The 19,876-nt window shown below is 39.7% G+C and overlaps 1 protein-coding gene and 1 long non-coding RNA gene across 3 annotated transcripts in view; one reads left to right on the top strand and one right to left on the bottom strand.

The window, feature by feature from the left end:
* LOC137971095 (uncharacterized) overlaps window positions 1–1,337 on the bottom strand; it is a 9,625-nt gene extending 8,288 nt beyond the window's left edge. Inside the window, exon 1 of the long non-coding RNA XR_011116926.1 lies at window positions 1,269–1,337. This is a non-coding gene — a long non-coding RNA (uncharacterized lncRNA). The remainder of the gene's footprint in view (window positions 1–1,268) is intronic.
* Window positions 1–19,648, top strand: part of LOC137971090 (uncharacterized) — a 28,682-nt gene extending 9,034 nt beyond the window's left edge. The window contains exons 1-5 of one of the 2 annotated variants that reach the window (XM_068817814.1): window positions 3,829–4,309; window positions 6,780–6,903; window positions 10,355–10,597; window positions 11,553–11,702; window positions 16,010–19,648. In XM_068817814.1, the coding sequence (XP_068673915.1) occupies window positions 3,969–4,309; window positions 6,780–6,903; window positions 10,355–10,597; window positions 11,553–11,702; window positions 16,010–16,240 (1,089 nt within the window). In that variant the 5' untranslated portion in view covers window positions 3,829–3,968 and the 3' untranslated portion in view covers window positions 16,241–19,648. Of the gene's footprint in view, window positions 1–3,828; window positions 4,310–6,779; window positions 6,904–10,354; window positions 10,598–11,552; window positions 11,703–16,009 lie in introns of those variants that run through there. The other variant, XM_068817815.1, reaches the window with a different exon arrangement.
* The last annotated feature ends 228 nt before the right edge of the window (window positions 19,649–19,876 follow it).

Genomic DNA, 19,876 nt, shown 5'->3' with positions numbered 1-19,876 from the left:
ATTGTGTGTTTGTCTACAGCTACATGTACAATGCCTTTCTCTTGTTTTACATTTTTTTTCTGTAACTTCATGTAAAAAACAAATTTACTATAAGAATGATCAGTGATATACCATATGTTCCAGGTTTTGTAATTTTTACACAAATCACTCATGAAAGAGTTGTCTGGAAGATGTTGCCTTACAAAAGACTGTATTCTTTTCCTGAACTTTCTCTTGTTTAGACCCTTTAGAATTCTCTTAACAGGAATTCGAGATGGTTCCCTATCCCTTTTCCTCAGACGCTTTACTGTTTTCTTACCAGATTCAACTTTCTCAGAAATAGTTACACTATAATAATTAATCACCCTGCGAGCAGAGCCTCCTTTTGTCTTTTTCTTTACTGAAGAGGAGAAAAGTAGGCTCTGCTCGAATCGCGTCAACTCTTTGAAGCTGCCGCAGCCCGAACTTCTGGACTAGTCAATCTTGTTTTCTCTCGTCAAACCGGTTTTTCCAGTGCGAGCGTCTGTTTAGTGACAAAACCGATGGTTATAATTGAGCCCGCTGTACCACGAAAAACCAAGATGGCGGCGAGATCTGGCATATTTGGCTTGGGTTCGAGACTGTATCCTGGCAACATGCAGCGCATATTCAATAAAGATCTTACTCGATTCATGCAGAGCCTTTCTCGAGAATGCCAAAATCGAGCAAGCAAAAGAAAGGCTCTGCTTGCAGGGTGATAATTAATGTGCTTCTCATTTTTCTCACAGTTACGAATTGTTAAAGTCTCATCATGATCTTGTGAACTACAATCAGCACTGATTAGCCCATGAACGATTAGTGGGTTATTTAATAGCACAACACTGATTAGCCCATGAACGGTTAGTGGGTTGTTTAATAGCACAACAGTTGAATTCATTCGACGTTTCAGTTTACTAAATCGCCACCAGATACAAATATTCGGTTCATTTCGTTTGTGACTACAAAAGGTCATTTGGCTCAATGGACACCGACCACAATCACTCGGTTCATTTGGTTTGTATTTGTGACCGCTATGGGTCAGAGTACAATTACCCGGTTGAGTTCCCGTTTTGTTCAGAAAAGTCGACATCAATTCACAGCAGGAGGACGACAGCAAAGGTGCTTGGTTTGTCGTTGCTCGGATGCCGACATCGGGCTTTACATATACTCTTGACGTAGTAAACACTTCCCTGATAACGCTTTGCCAATTAGCAACGATGAACTTTTTAAGAAACATCGCATTAAAGTTTGAAAAAATGAATTGAACTTACCAATGGTGGTTGTATTCCTTTCGATCCACGCAAAGTCGACGCAAAGTCTAGGCTCGATTACAAGCCGCTGTTTCGGGAAATGAGCCAGCGCTCACTCCCGAAATCTCGGGGAGATACCCGAACTCGAGTGAGCGGCGGAAATCGAGAATACGCAAAGTCCGTTCGCACGAGGTAACTCGTTGAGAGCCCGCGAAAATCTTGAAAAGGTTTTCAGCTGAAAATAGTTGCGCGCGCAGAGCCCGCGCTCTCCCGCGCTCTTGATAAAAATAAATAGATGCGTGCGCATAGTTCTTATTCAAAATTCAAAATGGCGCAGATTCAGATTTTGCACATCGCCCGTCCACTCCCGTCCACCCATAACCTGCGATCAGGCTCTATTTTAGTTTCGCGTGATACGTAATGTGCAGTTGGCGAAACGAAAAATAGAGCCTGACCAAATTCCTCTTCGAGATTCCTTCCACCCACTTTTTTTGATTGATTGACATGTCCTTCATCGGCCAATCAAATTTACTTCCATTACACCAATACACGCGTGGACGGCAGATTCACGCTGTTTTGTTTTGACCAGAGTTAATTACCGTGGGAGGAATATTATAAACGAATTCGAAAGTTACCGTTGGCTTTAATTTGAGAAAAACACATTTAAAGCATGGGGAATGTTTTCGACGACTATATTGCGGCAAAGGCCGGTGAATATGCAATCTTTTAAGCTTGACATCTTAATTTGTAATTGAGATAACCTAGCATTTTGTCGTTGGACGGTTTGGAAATACATTATTCCTTTAACGTGTTTGCCCATGAAGGTTTCTTTGGTGATTTTTTCGGGTAATATCTTCAGTTGCAGTTTATTTCTAGAATTGCGCGCAGTAAAATCATGATAAGTTTGGCTGTTAATTTTTTGATGGAGTACGAACAGTAAGATGGACTCGCAAAGTTTCTTTTATTGTTGTACAATTGATCTCTCTGGAAACATGCCAGTTTAGTTTCTGGAGTGCGAGTTTTAAGTTAAATCAACTGGAAATATTATGAAGTGTGCAAACAAACCGTGTCATGTACAGTAAATAAATAAAGCCGTTTGATACACAGATATTCAAAACATGCATTCGTGTAACTTGCCATTTTATCAGCATCTCCTCCTGTTGATATATATGTCCCCTGTCTCATCCAGGAAACCAATATGCATCGGCTTTCATTGCCATTTGAAAGAACCAGCTATTTAGCTTTCAAAACATCAGGGAAGTTTGTGCCAAAGTACTTTCAACCCCATGGCCACAGAGCCCCACAAGGGAATCGCTAATTTCACTCGTTCCAGAGATTCAAACCCGATTCTGGACAAATTATGAGATGTTTCAGATGGCATATCTCCATTTATACAAATAAAATCAAGTTGCACCGTCCACGGCATTGTAAGAACAAAAGGGAGCAAATTTTTTCGTACACTTATGGCGGATTAGTCTCCAGAACTTCGCGAGAGCTCCGCGCAATCACGATGGCATTTTCACTTCCGGCGTTTCAACAGCCAATCAGATCACGAGTTTGGTCGGCCAAAATTTGGCCGACCGTCCGGAATATTCTTGAGAGACTTTTGGTCAGGCCCAATTTTAGCGAGCGACGACTTTAGAGAACATATGGGCGAAGCTAAAAATGGGCCTGATCGCAGGTTAGTCCACCCAAAAAATCTCGATTCTTCACGCCTGCGAAATCACGTGATAGGTGACCACAGGAACCCCATGTGACCACAGGAACTATTACTATTACTGTGTTGGTAACACTCCAGGCAGCTTCCTCGTTTTTTTTTTTCGACCATCCACTTGCTTTAGTTCGACAGTCGCGTAGAAAATTTGATCATGGAACCACTTTCCAAATTCACAGTCGATCTTATAAACTCGGTAACAGGAATATTTTGAAATACTTGAAACAAGAATTCAAGTTCGGCTGTTGAGATTCTGAATTCTTGTGGGCGTAAACTTTGTAATTCTATTTCTGTTTTACAGCAAATACCTGTTATTTAAATTACATATTCGTCTTTCTGGTAAACTCTTGTCATTTTCCTAATTTTATCCGTAGTTGTGCTTAACTGTAACTGGACAATTTATGCTAACTGTTGTGCATCCCACGGATACACCCTCACAGGCGTCTTGTTCATCCAACTCAAAGGTTAACGTGTGAAGTCAACCGCAGAACACATCATCAGAGAGATTACAAGGAAGTTCAAAAAACGAGTAAAATATCTGATTTAGGTTAAAGCACACAAGAATTAAAAAAACAAATCAAGCTTAAGAATTTAATCTGTCCAAAGATTTCAGTATACATGTTACTTACTTGTTTTGTGCACACATTTTTACATTTGCTGAATCCACAAGATCAAATGATAGTACCCTCCCCCTCCCCTCCCCTGCTAGGGAAGAGTTTCAAAAGGCCACAAACAGCTTTCAGGAAAGATTTCGCGAGAAGAAGGCAAAAAAAAAAAAAAGATAAAGATAACACTTCACTCGTTTACCATTATTAATGCATTCTTTAAAATGATGCTGGGATAAATCGCTTGATATTCAAGAATTTAACTGCGGAGTGTGCCAAGGCTGGGTATGGTCCCCATGGTTACAATCCTACTACTGCCCAGGACTGCTCTTAAGTAGACAACGATGAATTTTTCCTGACTCGCAAATCACGTCTGGAGATGATCCAGCCATTTGATGTGAAATGGAGATTGGCATTGAACTACATGAAAGGTCACACGAACGTACAAATCGTCCTGTTTACGACACCAATTCCAAAGGCGATGTTTTGGCGGAAAGATTTTCACAGTTCCCAGAATCTAGCGCCGAACATTCATCACGCAAAAGGACTGTCACAATGTTTAGCAAGCTTAACCTTTGCGCGATTTACATGTCGACAATGCTCTATGCAGCGATCTTGGTTGTCGAAAGCCTTTTTCAATTTCGATTGTTTCAACGTTCACATTCGTTTATTTCATTCTACTGGCTGGAGAGTTGTGTCATCGTTTTTATTTTCAAAAGCTGGGGAAGAAAAAGAAGTAAAAGGTTTGTGGGCTTAATAACATTATCAAGTACAGTGGGGCCGTGTGGACAAATTTTAGTTTAAAAAAAAGGACGCGTTTGCAATTGAAAGAGTGCATTATTTGTTGAATGATAAATTTTTTTAAAAGTATTAAATTTTAGTACATCAATATTTAAAATCGGAAATGGTTTAGGACGAAGCGTCTTTATGGTCGGTTTTAAGGCACACAGGTGTCAAAAAGACCTGTCATTTGCATTTTACGACCAGTACACACCAGGCACCATGCTGCGGGAGCTTGCCTCATATTATAGTACACACGAGGGAGCAAACGAAATTAAGAATACATATTGCTTTGGGATGGATTGCTTACTTGAGGTCAAATTCAAAGAAGAAAATTTGATTAATTTGATGATGATGATGATGATGTTTGGAGAAGTGTGTGCCGCCTACTTTTGATATGCGTGTTGGGATTTTTTAGTAATTTGGCCAGTATTGGTGCAAACACTTTCTATCATTAGTTCTTCGTTACGGCTTTACTTCCATAGTCTTTATAATTATGATTTTTATCATGTAACTGTGGGGTCTATTACTGTGTTGGTAACACTCCAGGCAGCTTCCTGGTTTTTGCATCCACTTGCTTTAGTTCGAGATCTTTTGGACGCCATTGTGAATTTTGATCTAGAGTCAATTAGTTCCAAAGGAATTATGGATGAAAACATTGCATAATCTGATTGGTCAATGCCTTACATTTGCCATATTAATCCACGTGCAGCAAAAAAAGTGTCATTACACATGAGGGAACATTTTGAGATCTGCTCAATTTCCCGTGGGAGATTCAACTTCCAAATATTTAACTTGTTTAATACCATGGAGCATTTTGCCGGGTGGAAATTCTGCTCCCGAGGATGAAGATTTCTCTTGAAATGGTTGGTACACACTGAGGAGTTTTGCTCCAGTAGCATGCCCCTGGAGCCTTGCATGCTCCAGGAGCAAAACCCCTCGTGTGTATCGGCCTTTAGGGAATGTGTTTTGGATGTGGGAACAGCTCCTTATGTTAGGAAAAGCAGCTATCAGTGACCTAAGCTAACTATTCTTCTTCACCAACAAAGTTCTTGAAAGGTACACATGGCTTTTGAAATCCACCCTGACTCCTTCTTTTTCTAAGATTTGCAGCGTTGTTTTGAAGAGGCTGCATTAATAATTATTGTTCCATAAAGGCCAAGTAATATGGGCAACAATTTCCTTCAACTTGTCACACATGACACTGTTGCTTTGCAAGTTCAAGAACTTAAATCGAGATTAGACTACAACGATGCGCCAACAATGAAAGAAAGAACATAACCACCTACATGGCCAACTTGTCACGCAACAAAATCCTGTGTTGCAAGTCACGTCAACGTGTTGTGGAGAGTGGAAGAAAGCTCTACTTTTGGCAACAAATGGATGCAATGGGACTTGTAATTGGTTGTCACTGACAAGCGCAGCATCGTGGCAAAATGAAAATAAAAACATGACTGGTGGAGAAATAGGAATACTGTGTTCCTTTTTCTAAATTAAGGGAGATAACGTTTCCATTAGAAAGCAAAATTGTTCCTTGGACAAGCTAAAAAAATTATCTGTACGTGATGTAAATGTCACTAACTTCAAGTTCCTTCACCAGCTGGTGGAAATTAATCCCCTTTCCTCCCTTCGCACAGTCCACTCCAGCATGTACATGTAAATCTTACAATAATATGTTTTTGAGGTCTTGTTTCTTCTTCCTCTAACAGCATTCTTTAAAAAAAGGTGTGGCAAGTGCTCTCTTTCGATAGTCCGTAGCAGTTGCCATTTTTGTTTTAATGCAGCTGCTTGCAATTGACCAATCATTTAAATGTCTTCAACTGGCAACACAGGATTTTGTTGCGTGACAAGCCGGCCACGTAGGTGGTAATACAAGCAACAACTTTTTTCAACTTGAAAACAACAGTGTTGCGCATATTACTTGGCCTTAAATTTCGGAAATTGATTGCAAGTGCATTTCGTTACTTATGGGCATGAGTGATGTTTTGAAAGTTCTCAAAATTGCACTAGTTGTGGGCAAGTGTAATCTATGAATTTTTAAAACATCACACCGAGTGGCCATTATAATCACAAAATGCACGAGCAAGTTCATAAGATTTTACAATAGTTATTATACTCTACAAAATTACTCGGTTGCTGTGTTCTCATAACAACTTCCGTAATTGCACTCCATAACCTCTTCTGCACTCTACAACCTTATGTATATATATATATGCATTCATCGTTGGCCAATCAGATATGCAATGTTCTGTTGAGTATAGATAATGAATTGGAAGAAGGTGAGAGTCCTGATCACAGTTCATTGCAGGTTGTCGTAAATGAATGTTTGTGGCCTCCTGCAGTTTACATAAAAGAGGGTGGACGGTCTTCAAATTCCTGACCAATGATTTTTACCATCAGTGACCAATACTGTAGTTATTACTTTTCTTTTAGTTTCAGGAGCCAGGCTAGATATTTCCTTCCCTTTCTTGTCCTACATGTTGCTGTTATGGTCACATTTGGATTGGATCTCAATCAGTCAACATTTGGCAGTTCAGGAGGATCTGAATCTTTTTGTGTATGTGGTTTATGTGATGTAACAGTTGTTCTTTCTTTCTTATATGTCATCTTAACAGATTCTGTGTTAGTCTAGATGAGTGTGTATTTCTGAAATAAAACCCTTTATTATATGGCAAGGCCAGTCTTGGGCAAATCCCAGCGCTCTGATTGGTTCTTTCTCAGTCGGGATTTTGCAGTACGGACCATTTCCGTGGAAACGGTCTAAGCTGTGTATTTTTGTTTTGGAGCAAAGCCAGCAAATTCATAATTTGCAACCAAAACAGCGAAAGAAAAAGTTCTGTGAATATTGTCATTCTTCACAGTGAAACTACCAGAAGAAGATAAAAAGATTGAAAAGCTAAAAAGGTAAAAAGCTAAAAGATAAAAAGCTAAAAGGATTGATTGCACCGGAAGTGCATTTTACTATCAGGAACAGAGTGCCATATAATAAACAACTTACTAACCGAGCTTGCTCGGGCCGTACTGGACCAATACGGCCCTCGCGCTTTGGTTAGTAAGTGGTTGATCTTTAAACTAACTTAGGAAATACAACTAGAATTTGTGCATGTTTGTGCTTATATAATTTTTTTGTGAACTGAAGGTCATTCTAAGTTCAAAGGGACAATTGGAAAGTCATAAAATTTTAGAAGCTGAGAATAGTATGAGCTCTTTAATGTTTTTGAAAGAATACATGTAAAGGGAGAGGAGATGTGGTATAGTGGTGAGAGACTACTTGCCTCCCACAAAAGTTTCCCTGGTTTGCTTTGCAGACTTGTCTTGGCATCATACATCATTGTACAGTATGAGAGTTGAGTGGTTGGTAGCCTGCAGTGCAGGCGTTATTTTGGCGCAGAACACTAGATAAATCAGGTTTTCGATGCCGCCATCTTGGATTGTGATTAGATGCTTGACCGGGAGAGGGTTGGTGCAGTGGCGGGTTGGGGGTGGGGCACTCGAATATTTCCTTGCCCCAATCTTCCACAGTTACCAAATCTAAGATGGTGGCCTAATACGAAAATGTGCACTCGCGCACCCAAAATACACCTGCACTGCAGGCTATTAAAGTGGTTGGTTCTCTACTCTGCTCTGCTTTGAGAGGTTTTTCTCCAGGTTATGCCTTCCATCCACACGTATCCGGCAAATTCGCTGGCAAATTCCGAACTTTTTGAATACGCTCTCCATAGGGGATATTTTTAAATCTGCGATGAATCCGGAACCATGTGGATGCTAAATCAGGAAATTTTTTAATCTGGATGACGTAACAAGATCAAGGCCTGAGTTCCTTACCGTGAAATCAATTCTCAAGATGTCTGCCAAGGGCAAGATTATTTCTTAAATGTAATTTGGAATGCCAAAATATACCATTGTTATTATAGTTGTTACAATTCTTCTCTGACTCTGATGCAGTTGCAGTCAATGTTGAATTGGCACATGTGGCTTTTTATCTTCAATGGAAATTTATTGACCCTGATGCTCCAATTACTAATGGGATGACTTTTACCTTGGAAGCAGGCAACTTCAGACCACAGGGAAGCTTCAGAATAATCGGTGGTCTGACTTACAACACCCTTCTGAGAAACATTAGACAAGTAGAGACATTTGCAAATTTACAGGTGTAAGATCAAACTAAACCCCCATCTTAAACAGTAACTCCTGTAGTACATGTTGCCTTTATAACTTAATTATTTGTCTAGTTTTTTTAATGTCTTTGTTTTTGTGTTGTGTGAGGGCTCCATTTAAAATAGCTCTGCTAAATTGGATGCCCCTCGATAAATATTGAATAATTTAAAAAAAAACCTTCTTAACTCTGAGTAGTTAGACGGTCAAGTGATCTTTTCTTCTTCCTTCATTGTGATGTTTTGGTCCCCAGGAATTGAAACGTCAATCAACTGTCACTTGTATGGGTCTTTTTTTAATACTACAATGTACGTGTCAGGTCTTCAATGCCCAATCTCCCTGTCCATCATGAATGAAGGTCGTAGACAATCTTACGTGTGTGTGAATCATCTAGTACCCTCTCTGGGGAATGTTGGTACCAGTGATCACTGACCTCATATGGGTACTTTTTGCATTTAAAAAAAATTATGACCAGTGTACAGGTACCCTGGCTGCCAGAGGTTTTTCTCTCTCAGAGTGACTGAATAGGTGAGGAAAAACCTCTGGTGCAGGCCGTTGAGTTCTTTGAGAAGGCTGGTCCAATGGGATGCCGTTTTATATTCCCAGAGTCAGATTTTGACCCTAGCAATTCAATTGGTTCTGGGAACTTGTCAGTTCTAACGAGTACTCTGATTGGTTTAGCAACAGAAAGTAGTTCAAACAAGTTTTCAATTGCCATCAACCTGATTCCTTGTGCCCACTGTGGCCATAATCGAAACATTGCAAAGTTCCGGAAATCGAGTCTTTGAAGGCAGAAAAAGTTCAGTGGGTTCTACATTTTTTTTTGTTGTTTGTATATGTCCGCCAAAATTCAACTTCTGAATTTGACATCCACATTTCAAATTTAAGTTTTTATTTTCATATTCGACAGCAAAGTTTTATATGGAACATTGAATTTTTGAATTTGACATCGAAGTAAATAAGACGAATGTACTGTGGGAACCGAAGATGCTGATTGGTTGGTTATGTCACGTATCAATTTACTGAGTTATTTCGATGTCAATCAAACGGGGCTTGGAAGTGAGGTTCTCAACAGCCTGTACCAGAGGTTTTTCTCGCCGCTCCGCACCTCTCTAATCCGTCGCTCTAAGAGAGAAAAAACCTCTGGCATCCAGGGTAGTGTACAGGGGTAGGTAAATGACAAACTTTGTCACGGCGGCGTTTGAATTCTCTTTGCGCTAGCATTTAGCACGCGCTTACAATCACACTGACTCCACTTTTCCCCCCCATAGTCAACATTCTTTTGTTGGTTCCACCCATGTTGTAAACACCTCTCTTCACCAACTTTGTGTTCAGAGGCTGGTCTTGGGCTGTTATCAGCAGACTCTCCATTTCCCTCTTCAGGTCACCTTTGGTGAACCAGTTCCTTGATGTCTCAGTCTTTATTTCCTCAGTTTCTTTCTCAAACTGGCCATGCATTTTGCTCATCCGCTTCCCTTTTCTTAAAGTCCTCTTTACTGTCTAGCCTGCCTCTCAACAGCTCCATTTCTATTGTAACATACAGTCATGTACTTCAGCAGGTTCTCATCATGCTTGCAAGGTATTGGTTGAGCATTCTTTGTTCACTATTAACACATTCATTATTATTATTATTATTATTATTATTAGAATACATGCACACTTAAGTCGGACAATACTCTATACTAGAAATTGTATAATAATAATTATACTAGAAAAGATAATCAAAAGATTATAAATGCTTACCTCACTTAAGTCAGTATTAGACTACCATGATGTGCCAACAATGAAAAAAAGAATATTACATGTGTTCTGAGACCTTAAAAATTCATATATAAGGGGTTCATCTTTTTTAGGTTTCATTAGCGATGACAGCTCCATTAGTTGTTTTAGCGACTTGGATGACGAACCGCCAGAGTTATCCAGAAAAGATTATAATAATAGTATCACTATCATGTTCCCTCCTCATGGTACTGTTCTGTGGTATGCAAGATAGAATTGCGAATTACAAGACGACATTGCTTGATGGAGCATTTGGTTTTATTATGGCTTCTTCCCTTGCCTTTTTCACTGTTCATGGAAAGAATAATTTGTCAAAGGTATGTCTCCTATTATGTCTAACAAGGCCCATTCCAAAATGCAAATGCATGTCTTCATTTCTATTTGTTTTGCAATGTGTTTCTTAGGCAGATTGGTTTAATTGGTTCATAGGAAAATAAGTTTTGTGTATGACTATGATGGCACAGAATCAAGTCAGGCCTTAACACTACTGTGAATGTGAGAGATGGATAAAGAACCTTAGCTGAACAACAGCATCAGGAACTACTTTAAATTTTGTTCATCATCCAAGGGCAGAGAAAAAATCTCAGACCTGGGTGGGACAGAGTATGTTCAATATACTTTATGTTAAACATTTACGAAAGTTTTCGAACGCGCCTTTTAGGCTCTGCAACGGTAAATTATGACAAGCGACATGGCCTAAAAAGTAGCGACAGCACTTAAAGTGAAACCGCGACAAATGACATCCTTTTTTTAAAATTGCATTTAATTTCCGACCAGCGACATGACACATTGAAAAAGCACCAACATGAGACCTTTTAAAATTCAGACAAGCAACAAGCCCCGACCGATTAAGTTTTGTTTTAGTTATTTTTCATGGGCCACACTTCCCATATAGTGGAACTAGAAAACCTTTCTTGAAAGTATTTGGAGCCACATTAGGGCCGTTTATACGAGAGAAAATAAGCCGCGAACACCCCGTATAAATGGTACAAAATCTACGTTCACGGCTTTCTCAAGCCGCGGCTTATCCTGGCCGGGGAGTTTATACTCGTATAAATAGTTCCTTTCGCGGCTTACGTAAGCCGCGGCCAGAGTTAGCCGCGGCTTATTTTCTCTCGTATAAACGGCCCTATTGTCATGCAAACTGAACCGGGGTTCTTTTCCATGGGGATGCGAGGTTGGAAGAACATTGGGAGATGGATAATTTATACAACTGTACACCTATAATTAGTTCATTTTATTTATTTACTTTATTTTTGGTTCCTCTTCTAGGCCTCTTTCACAGAACTGCTGTATCTTTTGAATTTTACAAGTGTTATATGTCTTCCATTTTTTGCGTTATTGTTTGGGGAAATTCCATCACTGAAAGATGAAGTATTTAAGAGAGGAGTGATTGACATGTTATTTGGTATATTTGTATTGGTAAGTTGATTTTTTGCCAAACTACTTTGTCATCTTTTGGAGGACATTGAATCATTAATGTGAATTTAAATAAGGAAAACTACTAATGACAAACTTGACTTGAGTTTGACGTCATGCAAAGCTTAATGCTGGATGCAGCCACGTCATGAAACGTTGACAGAACCAGCTGGGGGCCTCGAATTCACTGAGGTGATCATCGGGCATGTTTTGACTGAAACATAATAAGGAGACAGTGTGGCCCAGTGGTTAGGGCGCTTGCCTTGAGATCCGGAGATCCCGGATTTCACGACCCGCTCTGACCACTCGTTGAATTTGATCCTGGTAGTCCCTGGTTCAACTTCCCAGCTGCACTTGTAAATAGCCAACTAGTTTGCCTCCGGCCAGTTGGGATTTTTAACAGTTGCTGTTGTTCTGTTCCGTCGTTTCGTTGTGTTTCATTGGCCCTGAAAAGCCCTTATGGGGAGCGGTCAATTACGTATGTATTATAAACAAATTGCGATTTTGAGACGGCAATACCACATTATATTGACGGCTAGTTTGGAGAAAATAAATATATTTTCTCCCATTTATAAGGATAAATAAAACTGTAAACCAATCAACCCGCGCCTGATCGAAATTTCAATTCTTTCTACCTGCGAAACGTATTTGTTTGCGTACGTCAGCAACCCAATTCAGTGCAACGACGTCAATTTCAACATTAGAACCAATCACAGGCCGCAAAAGTGAGACGGCAATACCACGAAATATTGACGGCTCGCGCATAGGCAAAACTATAAGAAGATCGCGATACTGTATTGTATTGTATTGTATATGGCGATGTCTAATACAATAGAATAGACCATTCTCCAAAATGGCGGCCGAAAATTCAAATAAGTTAAAATTAAAATGTGATACCAGAAATAGAAAGAGCACCTTTACTTTAGTAACGCTGCAAAATTTCAGCCTATCAGATGTAATATCAGCTGAGCAAATGTAAGTTGAAAAATGAAAAATTTACAGACGTTTGTTTGATTGGGGTGATACGTCTGTAAATTTGTCAAATAAGCGTCGCCCTCGAATAAGCACCGCTGTGCTTATTTGAGTAAATACGGTGACTCAGATACAGTACACTCCATAATGTGTCCTGCATACGTGTACATTGAAGGACAAGCATTTAAGTAGATCTGACAGTCAGAAATAAGAGTAACTGCACTTTAACCAATCACAACAAGAGTGAAGAAGTAAATGAACCAATCAAAAGCAGGGCAAGCAAATGTAGCCAAAGCTATTTTAAAGGGAAACGGTCAGCTGTTGCACGTGCGCAACGAACACCATTTTTGAGTCAAGTTACTTTAACTAATCACAAAACAGGTTTTCAGAGGATTGAAACAGATCTCAAGCAGATAAACTCCACGCACGATTTGATTTCAAGTTGAGGTACTATATATAGACGCTTTTCAAAATAATAAGACAAGTGTCTAAGTCGGAACGGTGCCAACGCTGACTGTTTGACGCCTTATTTTTGCCTGGAAGCTGAATCTTTGTCACTTATAAGTGCTACCACAAATGTTTATATTTTTGACAGTTGATGTGCTCTGCAGGCTGTTACCATGGTAACGCAGCTAGATTAAAAAGAAGGCCTAAAGGATGCTTAATCCTCGTTTTATGTAAAAGTCACTCATTAGTTTTTTTGCAGCATTTGCTTACTTAAATTAATAGAAATAGTTAACAATTATTCACCAAAGTGGAGGTGAATATTACAGTAATTGGATATCCACCACTTTTCACCCGGCACTCGGAGGTGAATAGTGCTTGGCTAATCACCATCCTACGTCCGAGCTAGCCAATCAGTGTTCGTAGAGGGCACTATTCACTTGTGTGGTATATACTAAAGTGCGTTTAACACCTGTTATCATAGATTGTCAACGGATGGGTTCTTCATAATTCGCTGACAGAAGCTTATTTTGCCGTCTGCTAAGTATTTGCCGTCTGTCAAACCTTTTTTGACAGACGACTCATTTGTAATTGGAACTATTTTAATCCCATATTTCTTCAAAATCTAATGAAAGGTTTGCGAGAAATTTGGTAAAACAGCCAACAGCTGTTGGTCTCAAGATTTTGGTCCTTCTGAAAGGTTTCTCTTCTAAAGCGCCATGGCGTTTACGTAATGGAAGCGAATTTACAGCGCATTTCCAAGACCTTTAGAGGTTTTTTAAAACATTTTGTAGTAAAAACTATCGGGATAAGGAAGCGACGTTTCGACCGTTCAACTGTCATTTTCAAGCAAAGCGAAGATAAAAATTTACATAAGTACTAATTATATAGTAGAACAAAGAAGGGACAAATGTAAAAAGCATGAAAATGTTAAAAAGCGGGGTATTACAAACAATAAGAACATACAAGAATGAGATAAAAAGAAAAGTATTTAAAAACTTTCGCACGAATTGAGTCACAATGTACATTGAGACTTGGTCTCAGTTCGTTAAGGAAGAACATCTCATAGATGAGACAGTCAAACTTGCTGTTGCATTTTTTGAGGATGGTAAAATTCCTAGTGAGATCTTTCGGTGTCGAAGAGTGTTTGTCACGGAAATGCTTGCCAATGGAAGAAGAGGTGTGTCTATGTTCGTCCACGTGTTGATGTAAGTGCCGTCGTGTAATAAAAGCCAACATCACCGGCATCGCACAGGTCACATTTAAATTGGTAAACAATTTATTCTTGTATGTTCTTATTGTTTTTAATACCCCGCTTTTTAACATTTTCATGCTTTTTACATTTGTCACTTCTTTGTTCTACTATATAATTAGTATTTATGTAAATTTTTATCTTCACTTTGCTTGATAATGACCGTTGAACGGTCGAAACGTCGCTTTCTCATCCCGATAGTTTTTACTAAAAAATTTCCAAGACCATGGCAAGAAGGAGAACAAATAAGTTTTCGCCAGAGTCGCCGTACTTGTTTTATTTTTCAAAATCCGCACCGGCCTTTAAAGAATACCGCTGCCTTCGGAGACACTGTGTTCAGCCACCGCCTGGACTTTTTACAAGCTTTTGTACAATGACTTAAATTGCAATCTTCCTTGAAACATGAATTATTTATTCGTTTGCAATGTAATGATCTTTTAGCGCTGCCTGCGCCTGCACAATTGCTTGAACTTTCCAATGATGTTGCGACATTAGCATAACACTAGCGAGCGAGCAGGCCCTCCGAGGGACTGGGTTGGGGGGTAGAATGAGGGCCTTCCCGCAATGGCTTTGAATTTTGAATGTCGCGTCCAAATTTTGGACGCGCAATACTGATTGGCTGAAATTTAATTTTCTGGTGACGTCACCATTGAGAAGCTCCGATACTTCGCTTCGAGAGATGAGGTGGTTAGAAATGCGTTTGAGAAAATTGTAGAATGTTACAATGTTACCGTAACTTTACATAATTAAAGCTCGGGAAACGGGATGCAATGGCTTCTCTACTGGAAGGAAAGGAAGTTCTATCTTTGTTATCCACAGGGTTCGGGAAAAGTCTTATTTCCCAACTGTTTTTCGTAGAGACCAAAATAGAACGAGGGCGACTTCATGTCACCGTGGTAGTTTCCTGTCCTCGACAAAACATTATCGCTGATCACATTTGGACAAAAACTTGAGCCTTGCGGCTGCCTCAGTTGCTGATTTAACGATAGAGAACGATAGAGGAACTCTACACTATTTTAGCAAGTATTTGGTTAAGCCGAAAAGGCGGCTTCACAAATGATGGCTTGATCTCCTGCTAACTCCGCAATACTCCGATACACTTGAAAACAAAATATTCCAAAATAAAATGGTGTAGGTATCAGAATATCTGTCTAGTATTAAGGTGTGATGTAGTAGTTTTCATGTCTGTATTTCATTAAAATAAATTTGAAAAGATAACACCGCTTCGCTGTATAGAAATTTGGCAGCAGTTGTGGTCGACGAGTCTCACACGGTGGAGATGCGGTCAGGGAAAACGGATTTCTGTATTACGATTCCCGTCGTTTCAAGTTTGTGTGCTAAATTTTTCCCTGACGAACGAAACTCATTTTCCGTGGAAGGGACTTCGACGAATTACCGTACAGAATATTCAGCTACGCTTTACAGCATTAGCAGTAGTTGTTAGGATTTTCTGGCGAAGGCTTCCTTCCTTAACAGTTTTTTTGGAGTTTCTGCCCACTGTTTTTTCATTGTTTACTTCCGGTGCGCGCTGATTGGCTAATTTTTGCAGCTCTCTCAGCGTGACATTCGTGACATCAGGAGGCGGCATTCAAATCTCTACTCTCCTCTAACATAACACATTTGACCTTTCCTCCTGTTTCAGGCGCTTCTCCGTTTGGCCAGCCAAGCCGCTTGCCTTTATCAACTTACCCACTCCTCCCCTCTCTTAAATGCGACAACACGTGGTTTTGCTTGGATTTGGATCACAGTTGGGATAACTGTCATCACGCATGTCAATACCGGTGAATTGCTGGTGCCTGTGTTTCTTGCTTTTTGGATATATGGTTTTTTGAATTATCTACCAATTATTTGCTCAGATCTTCACTTGATCTGAAACTAGGTTTAATATTAGACTGCAAAACAGTCGTTTTCTTCCCTTTTCGGAAGGCGCGAAGCGCCGTAAGCGTGATCCTCGCGTGTGAAGCGCGCGAGCCTCACACGCCCGTAGGGCGTCTCTCCCCATTCTCCTTTGCCGTTTTTACACTCACTCCAGACGTTTCGTTCGAATATTTACCGCGTTCGCTTGCGTTCGCAAAAAATACGACTATTTTGCAGTGTATTTTAATATTGTCTGATAAAGTGCTAATTTTATCCAGCGAGCAGTTGGTTTCTCCATCGCTTCCCGAGAGGGAAACCACTGCGAACATAGTTAGTATCCAAATCCAAATCTGGATTCAATGCACGTGGGGTGTGGGCCCCGACACACGGCTTCAACGGCGATGTTGACACCGCTTGCCATCCCCCCCCCCCCCCCTCCCTTCCCTTCTTTCAACCGTGTTGAAACATGTTGAATCGGAGTTGAATCGATTTTGAATGAGTTAAAAAGTGTTAAAACTTTGCTTCAACAACCATTCAACATTTCTTTTGTTATCGCGAATGTTGAATGAAGTTGAAGCTGTTTGCCCACCTCTTTTAACGATAGAGAACTTAAAGGAGCTCAGTCACGGTATTTTGAGTTATTTTGAGCATCGACAAAATTACTGTTAAATTGAAGGAAACCTGAAAATAATACTTTACAAAGATAGAAAAACACCAAAGAGATTATAACAAAGCATAAAGGAACGAGGATGGTTAAGGATGGAGAAGATTGACATGGATGGCGAACAACGAAATTGAAAAGTTTAGCTAAACTTTTCAAACCATTTAACCGTGACTCAGCCCCTTTTATCAACGACGACTGAGACGGCAACGAGAACGTCATCTCAAAATATAAATTCTCGTTAATGTAAACATGTCGTGACTTTTCCGACCTTTTTAATATGACAAGGGCTTCAAACCCTTGAAGCTGTCAAAAGATCAGGATGCAATAAATCACTTAAGCTAATCTGCATGGAACGAAACAGTTGGGTTCTACGGGGGAGTCGTTGTTTACGATTTTTAATGCTGCATTAACACGAGGCTATCGATTTCTAATGAGTCAGCAAAGAATAAAGTACTGCATGAATATATTGAAAGTGCATTGCGTAATGAGCTATCTCTGGGAATTTGAACCCATAGACCATTTTACAATTGTGTGCTTAGTTACCTGGTCTTTGAATGAAAGTGAGGCTGGACTTGACCTTGCTTTGATAGAAACCACACAGCTTTTCTTATGTAATTTCCTACTTATTAGCATGAGAACAACATCGTTAACATAAGAAAAGCAGTGGGGTTTCCATCAAAGCAAGGTCAACTCCAACCTCACTTTCATTCGAAGGCCAGGTAACTAAGCACACAACTGTAAAATTGTCTATTATACCAGAAATCTTTGAGCGATTCGAAATATATCAGTTTTTTTATGGCTAATAGCTGGCTCGTTAAGAAAAGCTAAAAGGCTTAAACTTGGACTTTTAAGTAAGTTTAACAAGTTCTTTTACCTTTTGAAGCCAATTTGTGAATAGCATGATGCCTTGTGCGAGAAAACTCGTGTGTTAATGAAACAAAATATAAGCAATGACGCCAGAAAAGATTCCCTTTGCACTGTACTGTCAAATGACGTTTTATGTTTTTCATAAATTAAGTTCGGTAGACAGTTTGAGATGAAGAGTATTCTTGCTTTCATTTAACAATAGAATGTTTCTTTGTATGTTGTTGAAATTTTGCGAGGTATTTCTTGAACATTTTAAGTGGTTTGACGTCTAATTATTTTCTGTCACTACACGGAATACATTACGAGTAGGTCGTTTTGAATCCAGTATCCGGATAATCTCTAAAAGCTGGGACACACTAGGCGATAAGTCGCTGCGACACGTCGCGGGCACAAGTCGCCACAACAATTCGCTTCGTGTGACACGGTTAATTTTTTGAAAATCATTATCGCTGCGGCAGAATTTGTCGTTCCGATCGCAGCGACAAACTTTGCGAAAGCAGCGTTGTAGCACAGTGTGTACACTTCAGGCAACAAGTCGCTGCGACAAAATATAAATGCAAACAATGACAGAATGTCATATGGTCCGCCATATTGAATTAGAAAACTAGTTCACATTCCCCCTCATACGAGATCACTGCGTGTGCACGAACAGGCGTCGTGTCGCAGCGACTTGTTTTTCAAGTAGTATACACGAAGCGACTTGTCGCCTAGTGTGTCTCGGCCTTAAAGTGCATATGACTCAAATTTTTTTATTAGCTTGTTCGAAAGAGTTTTCCATATGATGAAGAATGGCGTTTACTTTATTGTAATAGCAGTCTTGGTTGCCGAATTATTCAAGATTTAGATTTATGCAAATTTGAGGACTTGTGACGTCACATAGTGGACACAAAATTATGTAAAATCACAAAATATGGAATATCTTTGCAAATACTAAGTTTGCAGGGTTGAAATTTTGCATGGTTGATGTGCTGCCAAAACTACACATTGCGATAGTGATTATGATGTCACCATAGCAACATACTCCTTACCAGACCTCTACCTTCCTGAAATGAAAAATGCCTTCTTTGTTGCTCCAGAGTCTAACAGACTTCCTTATGCTTATGTTGTGTAATGTCCATATTCGCTCACACCCACTGAATGAACATCAAGAGCAAATAACCCTTATTGGGGAGGGAAACTCTGATTTTACCCTTTATATGGGGAGGGCCTGGAGCCCATTGCGTTGCTATGGAAACGTCACAGTGGGACGTTCATGGAACTTTGTAATGAGTATAATAACTGTGAAAAGTTTCAGTTCCATACAGAAAACGTCCTCAGAGATATTCCATTTTTTGTGATTTTACATCATATTGTGTCCACAATGTGACGTCACAAGTCGTCTAATTTGCATAAATCAAAACCTTGAATAACTCGGCAACCAAAAGAGCTATCACAATAAAATGAACGCCGTTCTTCACCATTTTGAAAGCTCTTTTAAACAAGCTAAAAACTTTAAAGGGGTAGGACAATATACATTTGGTAAGCCATTATAGAGTGTTTTCACTCACGTGATCCGTAACCTTGTTTTTCCTCCGAAACAAAAGAAATCGTTTGCATGGTAACAGAGCTCAATTCCCGGAGGATCAGTTGGGGACACCAACATGGCCGCCGTTCCATTGTTTAGGAACACCAACATGGCTGCTGTGACGTCAAATGAAAACACTCTATTGTCTTGACCCAAAACCACTTGACACCCGGAACATGTTGAAGACAGAGATTTTAAATAATTTTATAGCATGCATGAGTTGTTTATTTATGAAGTTCACTAAAATAGTTGAGCTATTTAATGAAATATATGAATACAAAGAAGATAGTATAATATGTTTAAGAAATTAAAAGCGTTGCTGAACTTAAGCACATCAATAAAGTTTGATTTCTCAATTTTTGAAAAGTGACATTTATAGTCCGGCAGCTAGGGCGATACACTTGATAGCGGGAAAGGAAACTAGTTGAAGTCTAGAGGAGCGTTTAACTGCCACAAATGGTACATAGTCCGGCAGGTACAAAACACAGGTCTCTCTCAGGTCACAGATCTCGTTCACGGGTCTCTGTTTTACATATACAGAAACAAACCTAAACATT

This window comes from Montipora foliosa, chromosome 9, assembly GCF_036669935.1.
Source record: "Montipora foliosa isolate CH-2021 chromosome 9, ASM3666993v2, whole genome shotgun sequence".
NCBI lineage: Eukaryota > Metazoa > Cnidaria > Anthozoa > Scleractinia > Acroporidae > Montipora > Montipora foliosa.
Note: the sequence above shows the minus strand (reverse complement) of the source record. Positions and strands in the feature narration are given on the sequence as shown.